Source organism: Schistocerca serialis, chromosome 1 (assembly GCF_023864345.2).
Source record: "Schistocerca serialis cubense isolate TAMUIC-IGC-003099 chromosome 1, iqSchSeri2.2, whole genome shotgun sequence".
Taxonomy (NCBI): Eukaryota; Metazoa; Arthropoda; class Insecta; order Orthoptera; family Acrididae; genus Schistocerca; species Schistocerca serialis.
Window position 1 is genome coordinate 609,312,953 of NC_064638.1, and position 20,624 is coordinate 609,333,576.

At 37.3% G+C, this 20,624-nt stretch overlaps 1 protein-coding gene across 1 annotated transcript in view; it reads right to left on the reverse strand.

Annotated features, from left to right (window-relative positions):
• LOC126477733 (splicing factor 3A subunit 3) overlaps positions 1 to 20,624 on the reverse strand; it is an 88,655-nt gene that overhangs the window by 54,837 nt on the left and 13,194 nt on the right. Inside the window, exons 2-3 of the mRNA XM_050103641.1 lie at positions 3,587 to 3,634; positions 1,621 to 1,779 (exon numbers count right to left, since the gene is read on the reverse strand). Coding sequence (XP_049959598.1) covers positions 1,621 to 1,779; positions 3,587 to 3,634 — 207 coding nt within the window. The remainder of the gene's footprint in view (positions 1 to 1,620; positions 1,780 to 3,586; positions 3,635 to 20,624) is intronic.

The following is a 20,624-nucleotide window of genomic DNA, read 5'->3' on the forward strand; positions in this document are numbered from 1 at the left end:
TGTTTCTAACTATGACATGTATGGATGTTGCCATTTTAAGAAAGATATTAACGATGTGTGAAGCTGTAATCACACACACACACACACACACACACACACACACACACACACACACACACACACACTTTTCTCCATTACCAAATTGACAATTCCTTTTTACCTCAGGATGTGTGCTATCCAATCTTTTAGTCAAGGTGTGCAGTACATTTCTGTTCTCTCAAATTTGATTTCATACCTCTTCATTAGTTATGCAATCTAGCCCATCTAATCATTCTTCTGTAGCACCAGTTTTCAAAAGCATCTACTGCCTTCTTGTTCTGTTTATCATTACCACTTCACTTGCAACACCCTTTTCTAGTCCTGGGGTGCTTCTGCGCCACTGATAGAACATTGCTAAATGTGTTGCCTGTTCTACTGTATAATCAGTATAGAAACTAAAACATACATCACGAGACCCCGATGTTAAGCTGCCATCAAGTGAATTCTCCATTTTCACACCACATAGTAATCTAAAGGAGGAGGGAATGAGAACTTCTGACAAAAGACAATGGAAAAATAGGCTGGGGATCAGCTGCACATTTGTTACTGTTACGTACAGCAAACTGCCAAATGCAAGTTCAGCATTCCATGAATGGAAGTCAGACTCTGTTGGAAATCATGTTCCCAATTGCTTTAAAAATTATTACCAGAAAGAAACTGTACTGGGAATTGTTATCATCATTACTGAAATTAATGCCTTTGCTATACCTCTAGACATGGTTTTCTTTCTTTCTTTTGCTACTGCCTGTACCTTGCATTGTGCGCAGGGGCGGCTGGGTTATGTACGGATTTGGCATGGTTAATTTGAAGGGGTGGCCAGATGCCCTTCCTGCCGCCAAACCATACCCCCCCCCCCCCCCCCCGGACGGAATTAGTGTACCCCAGCTGTCAGTGTCTAGTGTAAATCGTGAAATAGTGTGAATGTGTTTCAAATGACTACAAGTCGTGTAACTGAGGCGGGACGTGGGGACCAGCCCAGTATTCACCTAGTAGGATGTGGAAAACCGCCTAAAAACCACATCCAGGCTGGCCGGCATACCGGCCGTCATCGTTAATCCGCCGGGCGGATTTGATCCGAGGCCGGCGCGCCTACCCGAGTCCAGGAAGCAGCGCATTAGCACTCTCGGCTATCCTGGCGTAGCTCTAGACATGGTTTTATACACCCATTAATGTTTATAATTAATAAATATGACACATAATATTTTGTAACATGAGATTATAAGTACAAAAAGACATGCCTCACACCACCTTCCTAGGTTTAGATAATTCCACTACCAGTAGTAACAATCAGTTACACCAACTGGATTGCAAGTGCAGAAAAAGCTCATGAATGACAAACAGATTAAGGGAAAAGGAAACATGCCACAAAGCAATCATATCACTACTTCTTGCTGAATAATTCCACAGACACACAAATAAGTTGCCATTATTCACAGAATAATGAAACAACAGCAAATAATAATCAATATGCCTCCCTGTTATTATTCTTCAGTATCAGCAACTGAGATTTTAAAAAATATAGTAGTTAGTAACAACTGCAGTTTTATCCTTAAGAGTAAATACAAAAATAAATATGCAAACCTCATTTGGCAAACGCCTATAAAAATCTTTAATGGCCTTCAGTCTTGTATAAAACTCTGCAAATTCGTTAGGACCAGAGAGTGCAGCCACTTCCTCCTTTCTAAGTCCATCTTTATCTTCATAAAGTTCTCTGAGATTATTAGTACTGTCCATGTAGTGCTGAATAACAGAAAATACAATTATGCATAAATTAATTAGTTTCTGCTATCAATTTTAAAATACTGTGTAATAGCAAACAAGTTAGATTTTTCTGTTAATACATACCTAATCTATTACAAGACTGTGCAGATAGGGATACCTGTGGGTATACCCACAGAGCGTACATTGATAATATTAACAATGTGGCTGTAATTTCATTTAAAATTAAGCAAGAAGACAATAGACAAACGTGAGAAACTAATCTGGAATTATATATATACTAAGACGATATCTGTTCTTTTGGACATGTCCGAAAGAACAGATACCATTGGTGACCATGCAGCTCGTTAGAATGAAATTCCAATGAAATGAACACCCTTAACTGCTTACAGGCGTTGACATACGTCAACGGGGACAGATGAAAATGTGTGCCCCGAACGGGACTCGAACCCGGGATCTCCTGCTTACATGGCAGACGCTCTATCCATCTGAGACACCGAGGACACAGAGGATAGCGCGACTGCAGGAATTTATCTCTGTCTGAAAGAACAGATACCACCTTAGAATATATATATAGTTAAGGCTCTCCGGCCACTCGAACATCTTCTTCTGTGCAAATACACAAACAGTGCCCGAACTCTTATGGGAATCGGCAACGCGCCACGAGTAATGAGTATAATGGACAGGGCCACTACGAATGTAGCGTGGGACAATATGTTCAGAATGTGGGTTTCGCGGGAGGCATGCCAGAGATAAATCCCTGCAGTTGCGCTATCCTCTGTGTCCTCGGTGGCTCAGATGGATAGAGCGTCTGCCATGTAAGCAGGACATCCCGAGTTCGAGTCCTGGTCGGGGCACACATTTTCATCTGTCCCCGTTGATGTATGTCAATGCCTGTAAGCAGCTAAGGCTGTTCATTTCATTGGAATTTAATCTGGAATTAATGATTTGACAGAAATTTGGTTACCAATTGTTTGGGGAAAACAAGGATATAATGGCTTGTTTTACAGTGTACTCTAAACTGGAATTCAAATAAAAGCATGGGGCTGGACAAAGTAGTATAATTAGTTTTTTTAACACAAATAGTGATGTCAAAATTCTCAAGTTCCTCTGAATATCAAGGTGCTGCACCAAAACACAAATTTCTCAATCTTAACAATGGAAAATCCAGGATAGAATGTAACAATACCAGAGAAGTAAAGTTGCTACTCACCATATAGCGGAGATGCTGAGTCACAACAGGCACAACAAAAAGATTCACACAATTATAGCTTTCGGCCATTATGGCCTTTGTCAGCACACACACACACACACACACACACACACACACACACACACACACACACACTGATGCAACTTGCACCCATGTCTGCAGTCTCAGAGAACTGAAACTGGTTTCAGTTCTCTGAGACTGCAGACATGTGTGCAAGTTGCGTTGGCGTGAGTGTGTGTGTGTGTATGTGTGTCTACTGCTGACAAAGGCCTTAATGGCTTTTTATTAGCTTTGGACATTGCATATGGAAATGGTTTTGTTGAAATGGAATCATTCGTTATCGATGTGAAAGCCAGATGTGGTGCTAAATTCTATAGAGCTGCTACTTCGCCCAATTATCAGTTTGAGAAATTTAAAGGACGCAATCTATCTCCTAAATGAAACTTCAAGATAGATGACTTGCAAAATGTATCAACAATATGACACACTATGTTGTATTACGGTGTGGTCACAATAAGCCTCTGTGTGTTTAATTATGGAATGTAAACTATTACTTTATCTCAATTAATTATTAAAATATTAAGTTAAAAATCTTTACTGACAGCATTTACTTACATCCAGAAGCATCTTCAAACGGTGGTCTGAATTTATAACCTCTCGGTACTGAAACATACAAAAGTCTAGAATGAGAGTAAAGTCTTGAAAGGGAAGATGAAGAGGGTGGGCAGAGGAAGACTGCTGTCCCCATCCTTCCCACAAACTCCATGCCCTATACCACAGCAAGCAATATGCAACTAAACCAATCTGCACTCCAGAGCGAACACTCTATGGTGGTGTAACCTTATCCCTTCTCACACTGTTCCTGACTCTCCTAATCCTGCCACCATCCTATGATCACCTCACCCACTTCACACAGCACAAATTCTAACAACAATCAGCTTCTTATTAATGTACCTATACACTACTTGAGGCGACAGCTTATCTTTACTTATTTCACTACTCATTTCAAGATACCAATGTTAAATCACATTCTGCATTATTCTGATATAAAAATGAAATGTACAATGTCATGGATTGTCCGTGAAGTGCCAAAAGCACTATTGTAGTTGAGCTTTTGTGTCTCTTAGTTCTATGGGAAGTACTGGACCACCCTCTGAGCTAGTATTAAAGACAGATATTTAGTACAAAATTAAGAATATGCATTGATCAATGATCAAAATGCCATGGTAAATCATAAATGTATTACCCAAAACAGTATAAAATAATACATTCCTTGTCATAATGAAGAGTTTGGAGAACCTCTCTCTACTTATCAGCAAAAATTTAAGCCTGATGCTATCTTCACGTCAATGTGACCAAAAAAAGGAGTATGCTCTTTTGTTATCTTTTTTGTATTTAAATGCTAGTGCTTGAAATTTGATGACTGTTTTTCTATACATTCTACACAGTCTGTATCTCGAATGAAAAAATTCATTACCTCCCTCTCGTTATATCTTAGTGTGTTTCACTTGTCCCTTCGGTTTATATGACACACATGCTTAAAATTTGCTACATGTATAAATACCACTAGCAAATGTCAAGCTAGCACTTATAAGAGTTCTGTCAGAATAATGGTCTGAAATACTTTCAAAACAATATAAAACTGGCACAAATTCAACTGATAACTTTCAGTGGACATTATCCATTCAGACAACACATATCAAGTAAACTCTCAAAATACGGCCACTGTGCCATAGCACTACTTTTTTATGTTTTGAAAAGACAAATTTATTGAGGAAAGCTACCTGACCAAACACCTGGAAAAAATAGGGCATGCAGTTTGTCTGGAAAAAATAGGGCATGCAGTTTGTCATGGATCTAACACATGAGCAGATAGGAAAGGACAAAATGTTACATATGACAATTTCTTCACATCCTATGGAATGGGTCAACAACCTCTCGATGAACTAGGAATACTCCTAGTTCTTCCTTACTTTGAAGCTAAAAAAAGTTGCTATAAAATGAACAATCAGTGGCCTTTGTTAGAAGACATCAAACAGAAAATTCTTAAATGCCAAGCCCTAGTGGCGGAAATCAAAACTGAAGATGCCAGGTGCAAACTCTGCCCATCAAACAATGACAACAAAAACCCTATAAAGTGCTCAAATTGCAACAAACATTGTAAAACTCATATGTTATGCACCACTGACAAAATTGTGGAATGTTCTAACTTGTCTTAGGTGAGGCAGCTAAGACTTTAGAAATTACAGCTATTGCAGTTTTCACTCTTATTAGCAATTTTTATTTTGTGCAATTTCCAAATAAGTGCACAAAAACTATTTTTTACATCACTGACATGACTGTTAGTTTCTAACACTGCAATATTAATTTTATGGCAGTTAATGCACTAATTATTTTTAGTGCAAGAAGATGAGAATTTAAAAATTATTGTTATTGTAATTTTTTATGTAAGTTAATTGACAATTTTTTATTTTGTTCATCTTAAAACCAAGTAAAAACTCAATTGTATTATATCCTGTTGAGAATCAGGGCCTTACAATTAAGTGAATACTGAAAAAGTTTATATGCACACTAAAAATTTATTTACTTTGTTCCAAATACAGCCTAAAATTGAAATTATGTAAACTTTTAATACTTTATTAGTGTTATGACCTTAAATAACAATTAGGTCATTATGAGCTGAAAGAGTATTTGCTTTTAGCTTTCTTGACAAGAAGAACCAAGTTAAATGTGAAGGAGCTCATGCGCCCAAACAGAGGGCATATAAGATTTCAAGAAAGGATTATCTATGGCATTTGGTTAGTCTACTGTAGTCATTCATTAAGTATGAACTGGAAAGAGTCCGTTGCCATCACATAAGACTGTCAGTTTTTCCCATCTCCTAAAATTTGATATTGGAAAACTTGCAACCTTATTCTGAAAGAGCTACTGGGATACATAATTTCACCACAGCGCACAATACTAACCAAAAAATTTACATAATAATGTTTGGTCCCGAATAACTTACGATAATGAAGGATGGGTTAAAAGACAACAGATTCACAGTTGTTTAATGTATAATAAACATTTAAATGTAGCTGAGTAGGATTTTTAATTCAAGTATAGGGAGATGACAACACCGATAAAACCATCTCATACGACAGTACACAATGACACACACTCATTGCTTCACTCAGGATGTACTTTCTTTGTAGGAAAAGGTTGGCTAACTACTAAAGAAATGTTGGGAACATGTTACGATTGGGAGGGTGCTGGCTAAATAGGGGTTTATTTCCAAACAATACCCTAGACTATTCTGTAGCTGCAGCAACTGCTGTGTTGCATTTGATGAGTCATTTGGAAGAACTGTTAAGTCATTAGAAAAAGGGGCAACAGTTGAGGTGTCTAGAGTGACTACACACCACGCAATATTGATGGGTGATCGAACTATGGCACTACCCAGTGTGTTCTCCCCCTACTAAACCCTGAGAACAGACACACTCAATATTATTTGAGATGCCATGATTAACTCTATTTCGTAAATTCTTTGGGAGTACAGGAAACTACTCACCGAAAAGCAGAAACGCGGGATTGTTGATAGGCATGCACATAGGTAAGAAAACTTGCTAGCTTTAGAGTTATCCTCTCTCTCTCTCTCTCTCTCTCTCTCTCTCTCTCTCTCTCTCACACACACACACACACACACACACACACACACACACACACACACACACATGATGCAAAGATTGTAGACGAATCACATAACTAACTTTGCTAACTATTAGAACTTGGCAGGAACTTTGGGAGCTAGAAAATTGCCAACCCCTCTGCTTGGCACATTCCAACAGTGTCATTATGACTGTATGGTGTTCACACCAAACATTGCAAGCAAACAAATTTCACTGACTTGGGCAAGGTACACAAATGAATGAACAAAGATTGTTTTACTGTTACAGACATATTTATGTCTATTACTGTGAAATTTATTTGCTTAAGCAGAATATCGCAAGTGAACTAACAGGCTAGGATGTCATCAGCTTTGAGCAGTGACATTACTGTCGTTAACAACATGATATCAATGTTGATTTTTTTTAAATGGGCAAAGCTTCAAATCAGTCTGTCATAACAAACAGTTAATTTTCCAAGTTTCACATTCATCGACTTCACCAACTCACAACCAAATTGTCTCCTTCCAACCTAACCTAGATCTCCAGCAACGCTATTAGATCAGTTTCTCACCACAAACAAGTCCTTCGCTTTCACATTTGTAAGTTTTGCCAACTAACAACAAAACATAAGTATGCACAAAAAGATGACATCATACCATACAGGGTGATTCAAAAAGAATACAACAACTTTAAAAATGTGTATTTAATGAAAGAAACTTAATATAACCTTCTGTTATACATCATTACAAAGAGTATTTAAAAAGGTTTTTTTTCACTCAAAAACAAGTTCAGAGATGTTCAATATGGCCCCCTCCAGACACACGAGCAATATCAACCCGATACTCCAACTCGTTCCACACTCTCTGTAGCATATCAGGCGTAACAGTTTGAATAGCTGCTGTTATTTCTCGTTTCAAATCATCAATGGTGGCTGGGAGAGGTGGCCGAAACACCATATCCTTAACATACCCCCATAAGAAAAAATTGCAGGGGCTTCTTAAAGGCCAGTGATGAAGTGCTCTGTCACGGGCTGCCTGGCGGCCGATCCATCGCCTCGGGTAGTTGATGTTCAGGTAGTTACGGACAGATAGGTGCCAATGTGGTGGCGCTCCATTCGAAATGCACGCTGAACAATGTCGTCGATTCACTTCTGCCGTACTCAATAACACAAAAAGCTTTCTGTTGAGTGGTCGCCATCTTAGCATCAACTGATGCTGACGCCTAGTCAACAGCGCCTCAATTGAACAAATGTACAACTAAATGAAACTTTATAGCTTAATTCGCCGACAGATAGTGCTTAGCTCTGCCTTTTGTCGTTGCAGAGTTTTAAATTCCTAAAGTTGTGGTATTCTTTTTGAATCACCCTGTATATTAACATTAAATCACTGGTTGAAGCAGACAACTCGTAATGAACATTCCTCTTCACTCTATAGGTTTATTATAAACCGGCTTTCAGTATTTTAGGTCGGAATCAGGTTCATCTTGAAAAATGTATTAAAGTCAACTTGCAGATAAAAAGCACACAAGAGTCAAGAGAAACAATTACTAGACAAATGTAAGTGAACAAATCCATGTACACAGATGAAGTAAAGATAAATGCTGCTTCAGTTGAAAGTAGGGTTAACACTTTGGTGAGCAAGCCCAAGTGCAACTCACCCCATAACAATGCACTCAAAAACTGTGAGGTGCAAGCCACCTATAACTCAAAATGTGGACTATTCTAGTATGAAATGTATGGACGTCTCACTATCTGCCCCTTGACAAGACTGCCTCCTGTTGTCAATTTCTAGAATTATTAAAAAAAAATAAAAAAAAAAAAAAAAAAAAAACAGTAGCGAATGTAAGAGCTGCTGTCACAACTTATTGAGACATTGTGTGATTGTGAAGTCATTAAATTTGTGCATTTATTTGGTAGATTTTCGAATTTGCTGTAATTCTACTATAAATATGTTGAGCAAGCAAGGAATTTTAGAACCTCTAGAAGAAGAAACAACGATTCTGAATCGGAGGGAGAAATATCTGAGGAGGGAACAGTTTGATGAAGATTCATACTCAGATAATCTTCAGTCAGCTACAATTTTTCATTGCTAATATGGCTGATACAGATGCTACTACTGTAATTACAACTTAGTTTAGTGTTACTTGTCTTCAATCTCATTTTTTTAAATATGAAACTCATGCTGAAGCAGCATACAAGATTTGTTCAGAGAAGACAAAACAGTCTGGGTAAAGCAAACAGCAAAAAAATAAACTGGTATTGCCCTGCTGGAACATACCTCTCTGCAAGTCACAATGCTTCAGACTTTTCCACACAACAAAAGCCAGTTATGAGTGAAATTGCTGAAGAAGTCACATTATAATTTTTGTTTTGAAGGACAATTATACTTTTTGTCTCTGTTGATCCATCATGGATACAAGACACTGACCAGCCACATATTTACCAAAGAAATATCACACAATGGCGGTAGGTTTTCAGAAGCTGTTATTTTATTTACCCGACCAGTTTTGGCATCTCATTAATGCCACCTTCATGCCCCAATACAGTGATGCATGCACAAGCAGAGCCATCAATACCTGGATTCCGCAAATTTTTTGTGGAATGTGCCCTTCAAAGACTTGGAAACGGTCAATGTCTCTAAAGGACACATTCCACAAAAAATTCAAGGAATCCAGTTATTGATGGCCCCATTTATGCATGCATCAATGTATCTGATCTCTATATATGGAGTGCACAGGGGCTGAAGATGGTATTAATAAGAGGCCGAAACTGGTTGTGTAGCACTCCATCATGCTAATTTTGTCTTTCGCTACTGAAATTAGTGCAGTATATACAGAGCAGAGTTTGGTTTTCACAGCAACATACTGCATGATCTGCTCAGGGAAGCTGACAAAAACAGAGAATGGATAATTTATTGAAGAGAAAGATAATGTTGTGTGTACGGATGACAGAGATACAGACCCAGACTTCTGGAAACATGGCATGTTGGTGTTTTTTCTTTGATAAATAAAGGAATTATACTTTATCATCACATCTATAAAATATGCAGAAATCAAAACAAAGATGAAAAAAAACCTTTAAGTTTAATCTTTTTTTAGTGTTTATTATGCTTTAACCCTAGATTATTACAATCTCATAAAATTTACAATTGCAGTAGGTATCTCTTCGTGGTTCCTGCCAAACTGTGCACATGAGCAACAGGTATTCATGGCAAAAACTGTTGTTAACAATGGGTGAATAATTTACTGCCCAACACCAGCAATTTGGTGACACTGGTATTCTTTCTGTAAATATTATGAATGTTTAGTGATGGTTTAGTTTATATCACATTGCTCTTATTCTGTGTTAATCTTGTCTTTTGCTACTGAAATTAGCACATGTACAGAGAGGAGTTTGGTTTTCACACCAACATATTGAATGATTTGCTGGAAGAAGCTGACAAAGACACAGACAATGGATAATTTAGTGAAGAGGAAGACAATGTGTGTATGGACGACAATGGTGTAGACCCAGATTTTGAAGCAACAAATGAGGAACACAAGGCGGCAGAAGAAGAGTCGCTGGGCAACCTCAGAAAACCAATCTCGGCTGTGCTTAGATTGTAATAACACCATATTAAGCAGAAGACTCTCGACCCATTTCACATGTAAAGTACTCATGGAGTTACAATAATTTTTAATTAGTGCACAACACAAATAATGACTTCTTTTTCAATAAGATCTTGGGCAGTAAAATTGTCATTATAGGGTATAAAAAAGGGCATTTTGTAAGTAACATGCCACTGGAGACCTAACAACTGCAATTAACTAGTGCAAAGCTTCTAAATTATGACTTCCTTTGAATGAAATTTGATAATTTACAATGATTTGGTAGCAATGTAACATTTTCCCCCTTTAGTCCTCTAGGGATCACATATAACAAAAAACAAATGTACCACTAACATTTCAAATAATGGCACAAGTGGCTGGTTTTCTGGGCCCAAAATTATTCTAACTGAGCGGACCTCAAAGTAATCACAGAAGAAAGTGAGATCTGAAAATGAGGAATGATACTGAATATAGTGTTGTAAACAGATACAGATGTTTATACTAACAAGGGAACCTCCCCATCGCACCCCCCTCAGATTTAGTTATAAGTCGGCACAGTAGATAGGCCTTGAAAAACTGAACACAGATCAATCGAGAAAACAGGAAAAAGTTGTGTGGAACTATGAAAAAATAAGCAAAATATACAAACTGAGTAGACCATGCGCAAGATAAGCAACATCAAGGATAATACGAGCACATGAGCGCCGTGGTCTCGTGGTTAGCATGAGCAGTTGAGAAGCGAGAGGTCCTTGGTTCAAGTCTTCCCTCAAGTAAAAATTTTACTTTCTTTATTTTCGCAAAGTTATGATCTGTACGTTTGTTCATTGACGTCTCTGTTCACTGTAATAAGTTTAGTGTCTGTGTTTTGCGACCGCACCGCAAAACCGTGCGATTAGTAGACAAAAGGACGTGCCTCTCCAATGGGAACCGAAAACATTTCATCGCAAGGTCAACCGATTCCTCCACAGGAAAACACGTCTGATATATTCTATACGACACTGGTGACGGCATGTGCGTCACATGACAGGAATATGTTGTCGACCCACCTAACTTGTACACTTGGCGAATGGGTAAAAAGATTCTTCTACCTTGCTCGATTTAGGTTTTCTTGTGGATGTGATAATCACTCCCAAAAAAGTGATGAAAACATAAGTTTGTCACATAAACTGCAACAAATGAATGCAACAGTTTCACAGTCGCACAATTTTCCCTGTGCTCTGTCAAAACAAATGTTTTTAACGTTTTCATATTTTTCCGTGTGTAGACGGTCAAATCCTGCATATGCCCAACCAAATCTGAACATGTCCTGGAATTTTGGAGAGCGAAGATGATTGTGTGTGAGTGCCTGAACTTTGATAATTGTCTGAAAATAAAAAATTAAACTTTTCACTCGAGGGAAGACTTGAACCAAGGACCTCTCGTTCCGCAGCTGCTCACGCTGACCACGAGACCACGGCGCTCTTTAGCTCACAATTTCCTTGATGTTGCTTATTTTCAGATGGACTACTCAGTTTGTATATTTTTCTTATTTTTTCATAGTTCCACACAGCTTCTTCCTGTTTTCTCGATTGATCTGTGTTCAGTTTTTCAATGCCTATCCACTGTGCCAACTTATAACTAAATCTGAGGGGGGTGCGATGGGGAGGTTCCCTTGTAAGATTGTGTACGCCCTTGGAAATGGAAGGTATCTGGGTCATTCCACGCCAAATTATACAGCCAAAAGTAGATATGAAACCCAAGGTTTTTGGATTTATTCCAAAATTTATATGTGAAATTTATGCATAAAGATAAGAAAATATCAAAAGTTTCATCCAATTCTGTCACACAGTTTCTGAGTTATCACCGTTTAAAAGTTTTCAGCTAATTGTATTTCTAAGGACGATTAAGACATAACTGAAGCATGCATGCTTTTACAGAATTCGAAGCAAAATCGTTAAGTTTTGAAGCTAGAGCCTTGAAATTTTCACTATTTTGTTCTCAATTAAACGCTGAAACTGATTGATCTACAAAACTCCGATTTATAATGTTCATTCACATTGAAAAACTGTACTGAACTCAAAATATTGTTAATTTCAAAATTGTGACGTAAGTGTAGAAAATTATGAATAGCTAAAATCTCTCTCCAAATAACCCAGTATAACAAAATGTTTTTGAAAACAGCATAAATTACCTTTCAAATGGTGCAAAAAAATTGGTGGGGTTCTGAGTTGTAACAATTTTATCTTATACTGAAGTCAAAACAAGTTTTATCTATTCAAAGCATATAGAACGGCTGTTTTAAGATTCAAAATGGTTATAGTAGACGTTATATAGAGATTATATAGAAGTAAAAGATTTTAAAACTATAATTTGGAAGATCAGCTACTTAAAACAGTAATTTATTGGTACATTTTTTGTAATGTATTTTTAAATTGGGACAAAGACTTTACTGTAGTTGTAATTTTATTTATCTTTTTTGTTTTATTTAGCTGAAGTTAAAGTCAAGAAACATACATTTTTGGAGTCATGGGAAGTGTGTTGAAGTTCAGATAAGGCAGTACTACTATGCAAGAATGCACATGAAAAATTCACCAGTCAGCAGTCTGCCTGCTGTCTTCCGTCAAGACATGAAATTCAAGCCAGGACATGAAACCCTCCCTCTCCTACAGCCTGCCTGTACTGCAAGTCTATCAGTGTGCATTTTGCTCTGTTCATGTTAACTGCCTAGTGTTTTGTGCTTAATGACATTTTAAAAAATTGTTATATAAACACAGCTATAATTTAATTTTTAAAACTTTGTTTTATGTGTGTTTCTTGCCATGGAGATAAGAGCAAGCTCAAGTAAAGATGAAACTAATTTTAAGTATTCAGTAGGTTCATTACTAAATGTTTCATGTGAAAGTACTTCACTGACAAAAAGCAAAAACATTTATTTAATTTCGGAAAGGTTGTCTAGAGAAATATTTTGAAAAGAACCAAAAATCCTGTTGTGATCCATTTAAGAAACATTCTGTACCTTTAACAAAGAAGAAAGATTTGAGGATAACTACTCTGGAAAAAGCAAAATATGTTAAGGAAAATAACAACATTATTTTAGTGCCAGGAAAGCTGTTGCGCAGTACATGTAGAAAACTGTTGAAGGAGGCAACACCTACTTTAGATCATGAAGGTATTGCTCTACTTGGAAGTGACAAAGCAAATAATATTGAATTAAATAATGCAAAAAGAGTAGTAGAAAGAGAGAAGTTGTATGAAACTCTTTTAGGGTTGGATGTGACAACACTTAAACTTCAGTCATTATTTACCCAACTGAAGAAAAAAATATGCTAAAAAGAAGTTTAAAAAACCAAAAGAGCAGGTTAAAAAAAGTTGTCATTTGTTTTGAAAGTACAAGAATCCAATGATTCAAGTGAAGCTGACAGTACAACTCAAGGTAATGAACTGAAGGCAAAATTGAGGATCTTTATCATTTAGTGGTTACTATGAAGGAAAAACTCAAGATAAACTAAACCACATGTGAAAAAATACAGAGATTAACAATCACTCCAAAGTCTTGGTCTCACAGAAAAGCAGCGGAAAAATATAATGTATCAGAATATTTCGTGAGAAAAGCCAGAACGCTTGCAAAAGAGAAAGGTATTTTGGCTTAGATACAATCCAAACATGGCAGAACCCTTCCCCAAGAAACAACAGACACTGTCCAATTGTTTTATGAAGATGATGAATTTTCTTACATGTTGCTAGGTGCTAAAGACAAAGTTAGATAAAAAAAATACAAGACAAAAAGAATTCTTTCATGCAACTTAAAGGACCTATTTATTGCATTTAAATAAAAACACCCAAATATTAAAATTTGATTTTCCAAATTTTGCTCCTTGAGACTGAAATGGTGTGAGCTTTCTGGTTCACCTGGAACTCACAGTGTGTGTGCTTGCTTGTACCACCAAAACGTTGAGCTTTTAGGAAATGCTCTGAAACAGCATGATAAAGAATCCATACACACTATGATGAACAAATTGGTTTGTGGTAGACAAAACAGGGACTGTATGTTAAGACATTGTGATGTGTGCCCAAAAACAAGTGAATCACTACACCTACATCTAAGAGAAATACTAGAAGACTAAGATGGAGATGAAGACAAATTTTCGCAGTGGGTTTCAAGTGATGGCAGAATGACTTTACAAACAATGCTACTACCTTGCAAGGAATTTACTGCTTTTACTATTTTAAAAAAAAATTGAATCTCTGATACCTCACTCTTACATCACAAAAACTTAAAACTCTTACATGAAGCAGAGAAAAGAAAATTTTACATTTAATCAGGTTTTAGTTCTTATGGATTTTGCAGAAAACTGTAACTTCATTCTGCAAAATGAAGTGCAATCCTACCACTGGGGCCACTTCGAGCTGCTCATTTCATCCAGTAGTGATTTTTAAAAAATGAAGATTCCACCACAAGAGAAACGTCATTGTGTTTCATTTCAGATGATCTAAAGCATGATGTACCATTTGTATATTCAGTACAAGGAAAAAACCATAGATTTCATAAAACAAAACTTTCCTGATGTTGACCAAACTGAGTATTTTACAGATGGTTGCAGTGCTCAGCACAAAAACTTTAAAAACATGATAAATTTATGTTTTCATTACAAAGATTTTAAATTAAATGCAAACTGGTCATTTCATGCTACGAGTCATGGTAAAACAACATGCGATGGGATCGGGGGCACAGCCAAGAGAACTATTACAAAAAAAAACTTGCAGAGCAGTAGGAAAAGTGAGCAGATAATAAATGCTGAACAAATGTACAATTTCTGCAAAAGTTTATTCTCAAAAATATATTTTTTCGTTTTAAAGTAATAAGAAATTGAAACTAAAAGAACAATGCTTGAAACTAGATTTCAAATGGGTCAAACAATACCGGGTACAAGAAGTTTCCATTACTTTTAATCAGCTTCTTGCGAAGAAATTACAGCCAAACAAGTGAGTTCAGACGGGGAAATTTTGTTGAAACAAAATATTTTTGTGACTATCCCAACTATTAAACTTAACCTACATTCTTTCATTGCATGCATTTATGAGCAAAACTGGTGGCTAGGAATGATTCTGGGTTCCAATGAAGAAGGAGGGGACTATCACATTCTTTTTATGCACCAGACCAGCAGAAACTCTCTTTTGGCCTCAAAAAGAAGACAAATGACCTGTTCCACCAGCCCATCTTCTATGTGTAATAGCTCCTGCAGAGGTAGCATCTCAGTTCGGCAGATCATACAAGATTGATGCTAATTCCTGAAAGGAAGTCATCAAAACATGGAACAATTTCAACATTTTACTGTAAAAAAAAAAAATACCTTAATGGACATTTAAAAGTAATTATTGTACATATTGAATCATATAAACTTAGCATAATACTTCAACTGAATAATTATTAAACTTTAAAGTCATCAAAACCTCTTTGTACAAAGGATTTGTTTGAAAACAAATAATTGCCAACTCGTGTAGTCAAATGTAAGTAAACCTAATTTGTAAAATTCTCAATGTATGTATCTTTTATTTTAAAATAATTGAGTTCATCTGGTATTTTCATAGTTGTATTGACTTCAAATATTTAATTATTGTCTCAAACATGTACAGGGTTATTACAAATGATTGAAGCGATTTCACAGCTCTACAATAAGTTTATTATTTGAGATATTTTCACAATGCTTTGCACACACATACAAAAACTCTAAAAGTTTTTTTAGGCATTCACAAATGTTCGATATGTGCCCCTTTAGTGATTCGGCAGACATCAGGCCGATAATCAAGTTCCTCCCACGCTCGGCGCAGCATGCCCCCATTACTGAGTTCGAAAGCATCGTTGATGCAAGCTCGCAGTTCTGGCACGTTTCTTGGTAGAGGAGGTTTAAACACTGAATCTTTCACATAACCCCACAGAAAGAAATCGCGTGGGGTTAAGTCGGGAGAGCGTGGAGGCCATGACATGAATTGCTGATCATGATCTCCACCACGACCGATCCATTGGTTTTCCAATCTCCTGTTTAAGAAATGCCGAACATCATGATGGAAGTGCGGTGGAGCACCATCCTGTTGAAAGATGAAGTCGGCGCTGTCTGTCTCCAGTTGTGGCGTGAGCCAATTTTCCGGCATGTCCAGATACACGTGTCCTGTAACGTTTTTTTCGCAGAAGAAAAAGGGGCCGTAAACTTTAAACCGTGACATTGCACAAAACACGTTAACTTTTGGTGAATTGCGAATTTGCTGCACGAATGCATGAGGATTCTCTACCGCCCAGATTCGCACATTGTGTCTGTTTACTTCACCATTAAGAAAAAATGTTGCTTCATCACTGAAAACAAGTTTCGCACTGAACGCATCCTCTTCCATGAGCTGTTGCAACCGCACCGAAAATTCAAAGCGTTTGACTTTGTCATCGGGTGTCGTTGCACTGTTATGACTGACTGATGTAAGTGCATTTCAAGCACAACATACGCTTTCTCGGCTCCTGTCGCCATTTTGCCTCACTGCGCTCTCGAGCGCTCTGGCGGCAGAAACCTGAAGTGCGGCTTCAGCTGAACAAAACTTTATGAGTTTTTCTACGTATCTGTAGTGTGCCGTGACCATGTGTCAATGAATGGAGCTACAGTGAATTTATGAAATCGCTTCAATCATTTGCAATAGCCCTGTATTTTACTCAATAAATTACAAAATTTGACTTCAATTTGATATAAAATTGTTACAACTCAGAACCCCAACAATTTTTTGAGCGTTTGAAAGGTAATTTTATGCTGTTTTCAAAAATACATGGTTGTATTGGGTTACTTGGAGAGAGATTTTGGCTATTCATAATTTTCTACAGCTACGTCACAATTTTGAAATTAACAATATTTTGAGTTCAGTACAGTTCTTCAATATGAATAAACATTATAAATGGGTCATTCCATGTCAATTCAACCAATTTGAGAAAATGTTCCAGCTGATAGTCTCAGATTTGGCTGAAATTTAGCACACCAATGCTACGAAGTGTGGAACACTCATGTACAAAATTTTAAGTTCCCCTGCCAATTAGTTCCAGAATTATGACTTGTGAAAGAAGGTTGCGTGACCTGGAAATTGCAACCCGTATCTGGCAATCTATCTTCAGACCCAACTTCAGGTCTTAATCACTTTGGAACTATTCCGCACAGTCCAGTGAAATTTTTACAACCCAGTAACATCCACTTAGAGAACACACACTATGAATCAAAACACCAACAACATATTTCTAAGGGAAAATAAAAAATTCCAAAATGTAATTAAAAAATAGGTACACATTGTAGGTGCCCTCTATGCCAAATGTAATTCACTCAAAAAGAGTATATATTTTTTTGTGGTAAGCTTAATGTGGCCTAAACACACACAGAACTCATCTTGCCCATATCAGTCACACAAACACAGTTACATGCACACGCACGAAAATACAAAAATTTGAAAAATTACCTGAAAAACACCGATTTTCGAAGTGTGGTAGCACAAAAGCGACAAGTGATATCCAAGCCAAATTTCAAACACTGCATAAGTAGATCATAATATAATATGTGGCAAAATTTCAACTTGTTATTGCAAGGCATTTGTGTACAATAAAAGTTGAAAGAGATGTATTTGGTTACATTTCTTTTAACATGATTTAGCAAGTAACAGTGATGATGCAGACAGCTTGTTTCAGATAAAGCTGCAGCAATTGTTGGGAACCATTAGGCAACAGAAAGTTAAACAATGGTAGTTTTCAGGGACAGAATGAATCATTGTTAGGCAGGAACAACAAAGGAAACAAGCAACAATTACATCTACATCCATACTCCGCAAGCCATCTGACTTTTTAAGATTCTAGTTCAGACCGGTCAGTACTGTTGTGGAAAGCCAGTATGGAGGCAGAGGAGTGTACTAGTGGTGCTTTTGTTCAAACAAGTTGCAGAATTGGTAGAGCACAAGCATCTGAATGTCATAAAACAACATATGAAACAAAATGTGGCATTCGCTTTGTCTTGTATGATCTGTATGAATCGGACTAAGATTTGTTGCTATGGAGATCTGGGATACACCCTGTGGGCACAAGAAGTACAGTTCCAGGAAACTTTAGTGTTTGTTATCATCATATGAAAGTGTTTCTGGATAAGTATTTTTTCCTACAAAGAAGTTGTTTTGACCCATTTCATATTCATAAGAAGACAGTGAAGTGTAGCCACAGAGAAATTGATATCAAATCAGTATTGAATGTGAATCAGTGCATGGGACTTAACATGAAACCAGGACAACAGTTATGTTCCAGGTGTGTTACACTGCTAAAAAACGAAGAATATTCTGATAATTTACATGACAGCGACGAGGAGTATCAGCCACCTACAACCACAGCGGATGAGCAATTAAATACTTCAGTGACTGCTCTTGGTTTGTCTCCCACGAAGATACACAAAGTTGGGAAAAAGAGACAGGCCCAGCTATTGTAGAAGAAAACTACAAGAAGCTCAAATGGAATTAAAACATAAATTAGCTGACACACTAAAGGTGGAAGAGGAAGAACTATCTGCTCCAAAGGAACAGAAATCATGCCAGAAATGCTCCGATTTGGACAAAATTGTGCATGATTTGAAAGAAAAATGTGCCATATCCACACGCCAGAAAAAAGTAGCTATTCTTACCCTTGCACTTTCCAGCTGGTCTACTGACTACACTTCAAAGGAATTCAATGTTTCTACATATACGGTAAAGCAAGCTAGGAAAATAAAAGCAACCCAAGGAGTGCTTCCACAACTTCAGAAGGTAGGGCAAGCAATTGAGTTCAGAAATGAAGGTGCTAGTGTCGGAGTTTTATGAAAATAATGACTACAGCCAAATAATGCCTGGAAAAAAAGACTGTAACGGTGAAAATGGGAAATGTACGTGTACAGATGCAAAAAAGTCTGTTGCTATGCAACATATCAGAACTATATGTAGAATTCAAGGAAAAGTATCCCAATACCAAAGTAGATTTATGATCTTTTTTCAATCTTCAGCCAAAATGGGTTGTGCCTGTAAGTGCAAGGGGCACACACAATGTTTGTGTATGAGAGACCCATCAAAATGCTAAGCTGATGTTTGCTGCTATAAAGGATTCTGCTCTGGATTACAAAGGTGCAATGAAGCTGCTAGTGTGTGACATCAGTTCCTACCAGTGCAGGATACACAGGTGTGAAAAGTGTCCTGGTAAGGCAAATCTTGAAGAACACATGAATAACAAACTGTATGGTGAACTCCTTATGGATGACGATGAACTTGTTTCTTATAACCAATGGACACACATGGATCGCACAAGTCTTGAAACAAGTACAGTGGAAGATTTTTGTTGAAATGTGTTGTCAAAAACTGGACAAACTGACCACACACTGCTTCACAGCAACAGCACAATCAGCTTATCTCCAGTTTTGTAAGGACAATTTGAAACAAGATGAAATTATAGTAATACTAGACTTCTCTGAAAATTATGCATTTATAGTTCAAGATGCCATCTGAGGATATCATTGGGACAACAGTCAAGCAACTCTCCAGCCATTTGCAATTTACTACAGATGTGAATCAGGTGATGTGTGTGATGGTACTGATGCTACCATTAAGCACATGGCATCATGAGCTAGTCTGCAGCACCCTACAGAAGGTCACATTCTAACACCTCTTCAATTATTTACCTGGGTACAGAAAAATATCTCTGGCATACAATCGAAAGATGAGGTGAAATCAGTCGAAGAGTTGCTAAAAAGCAGACTAGAACACATTAAAACTGTTGCAGGCACAAGGAGCCATCATCACTTCTCTCCAGCAGACTCTGACTATGTGCAGGTGAGCAGACTGTCCGATTATAACTGCAGGTTCATACACAACATGCGTCTGACTAAGGATTCAGAAACAAAAGCAGCAACATACAACCAGGTTGCTATGTTACTGCTATTTATGACGACAAATGGTACTTAGGGTGTGTTGCAGAGTGCTGTGAAGCAGAAGGTGATGTATTTGTGAAGTTCATGCCACCAGCAGGACCAGCAAGATCATTCCACTGTCCACGTTTGGCAGACAGGTGTTGGATTCCTTTTGAATGTACTCTTATGACAGTTCCAGTTCCTACCACAGTGTCAGGAAGACAGTACAATTTGCCACTCAATGTACAGAGTACAGTAGCTAAAGTGTGGGAGAACTTCTGTTCGAAGTACAATCGACTGGTTTTTAGCTGTTGAGTTGCAGTAAACATAAATGAAAGGTTGTGTTAATCTCTCTATATGTTGTTGCTTAGTGATTAAACAGTTGTGGGAGAGGATAAGAAGAGGCAGAACAGTTTACGATATGTTTTTACAAAATTGTGTTGTGGAACAATGGCCACATCTGTCAACTTCCATTGTACACAAATGTCTTGCAATGACATGCTGAAATTTTGA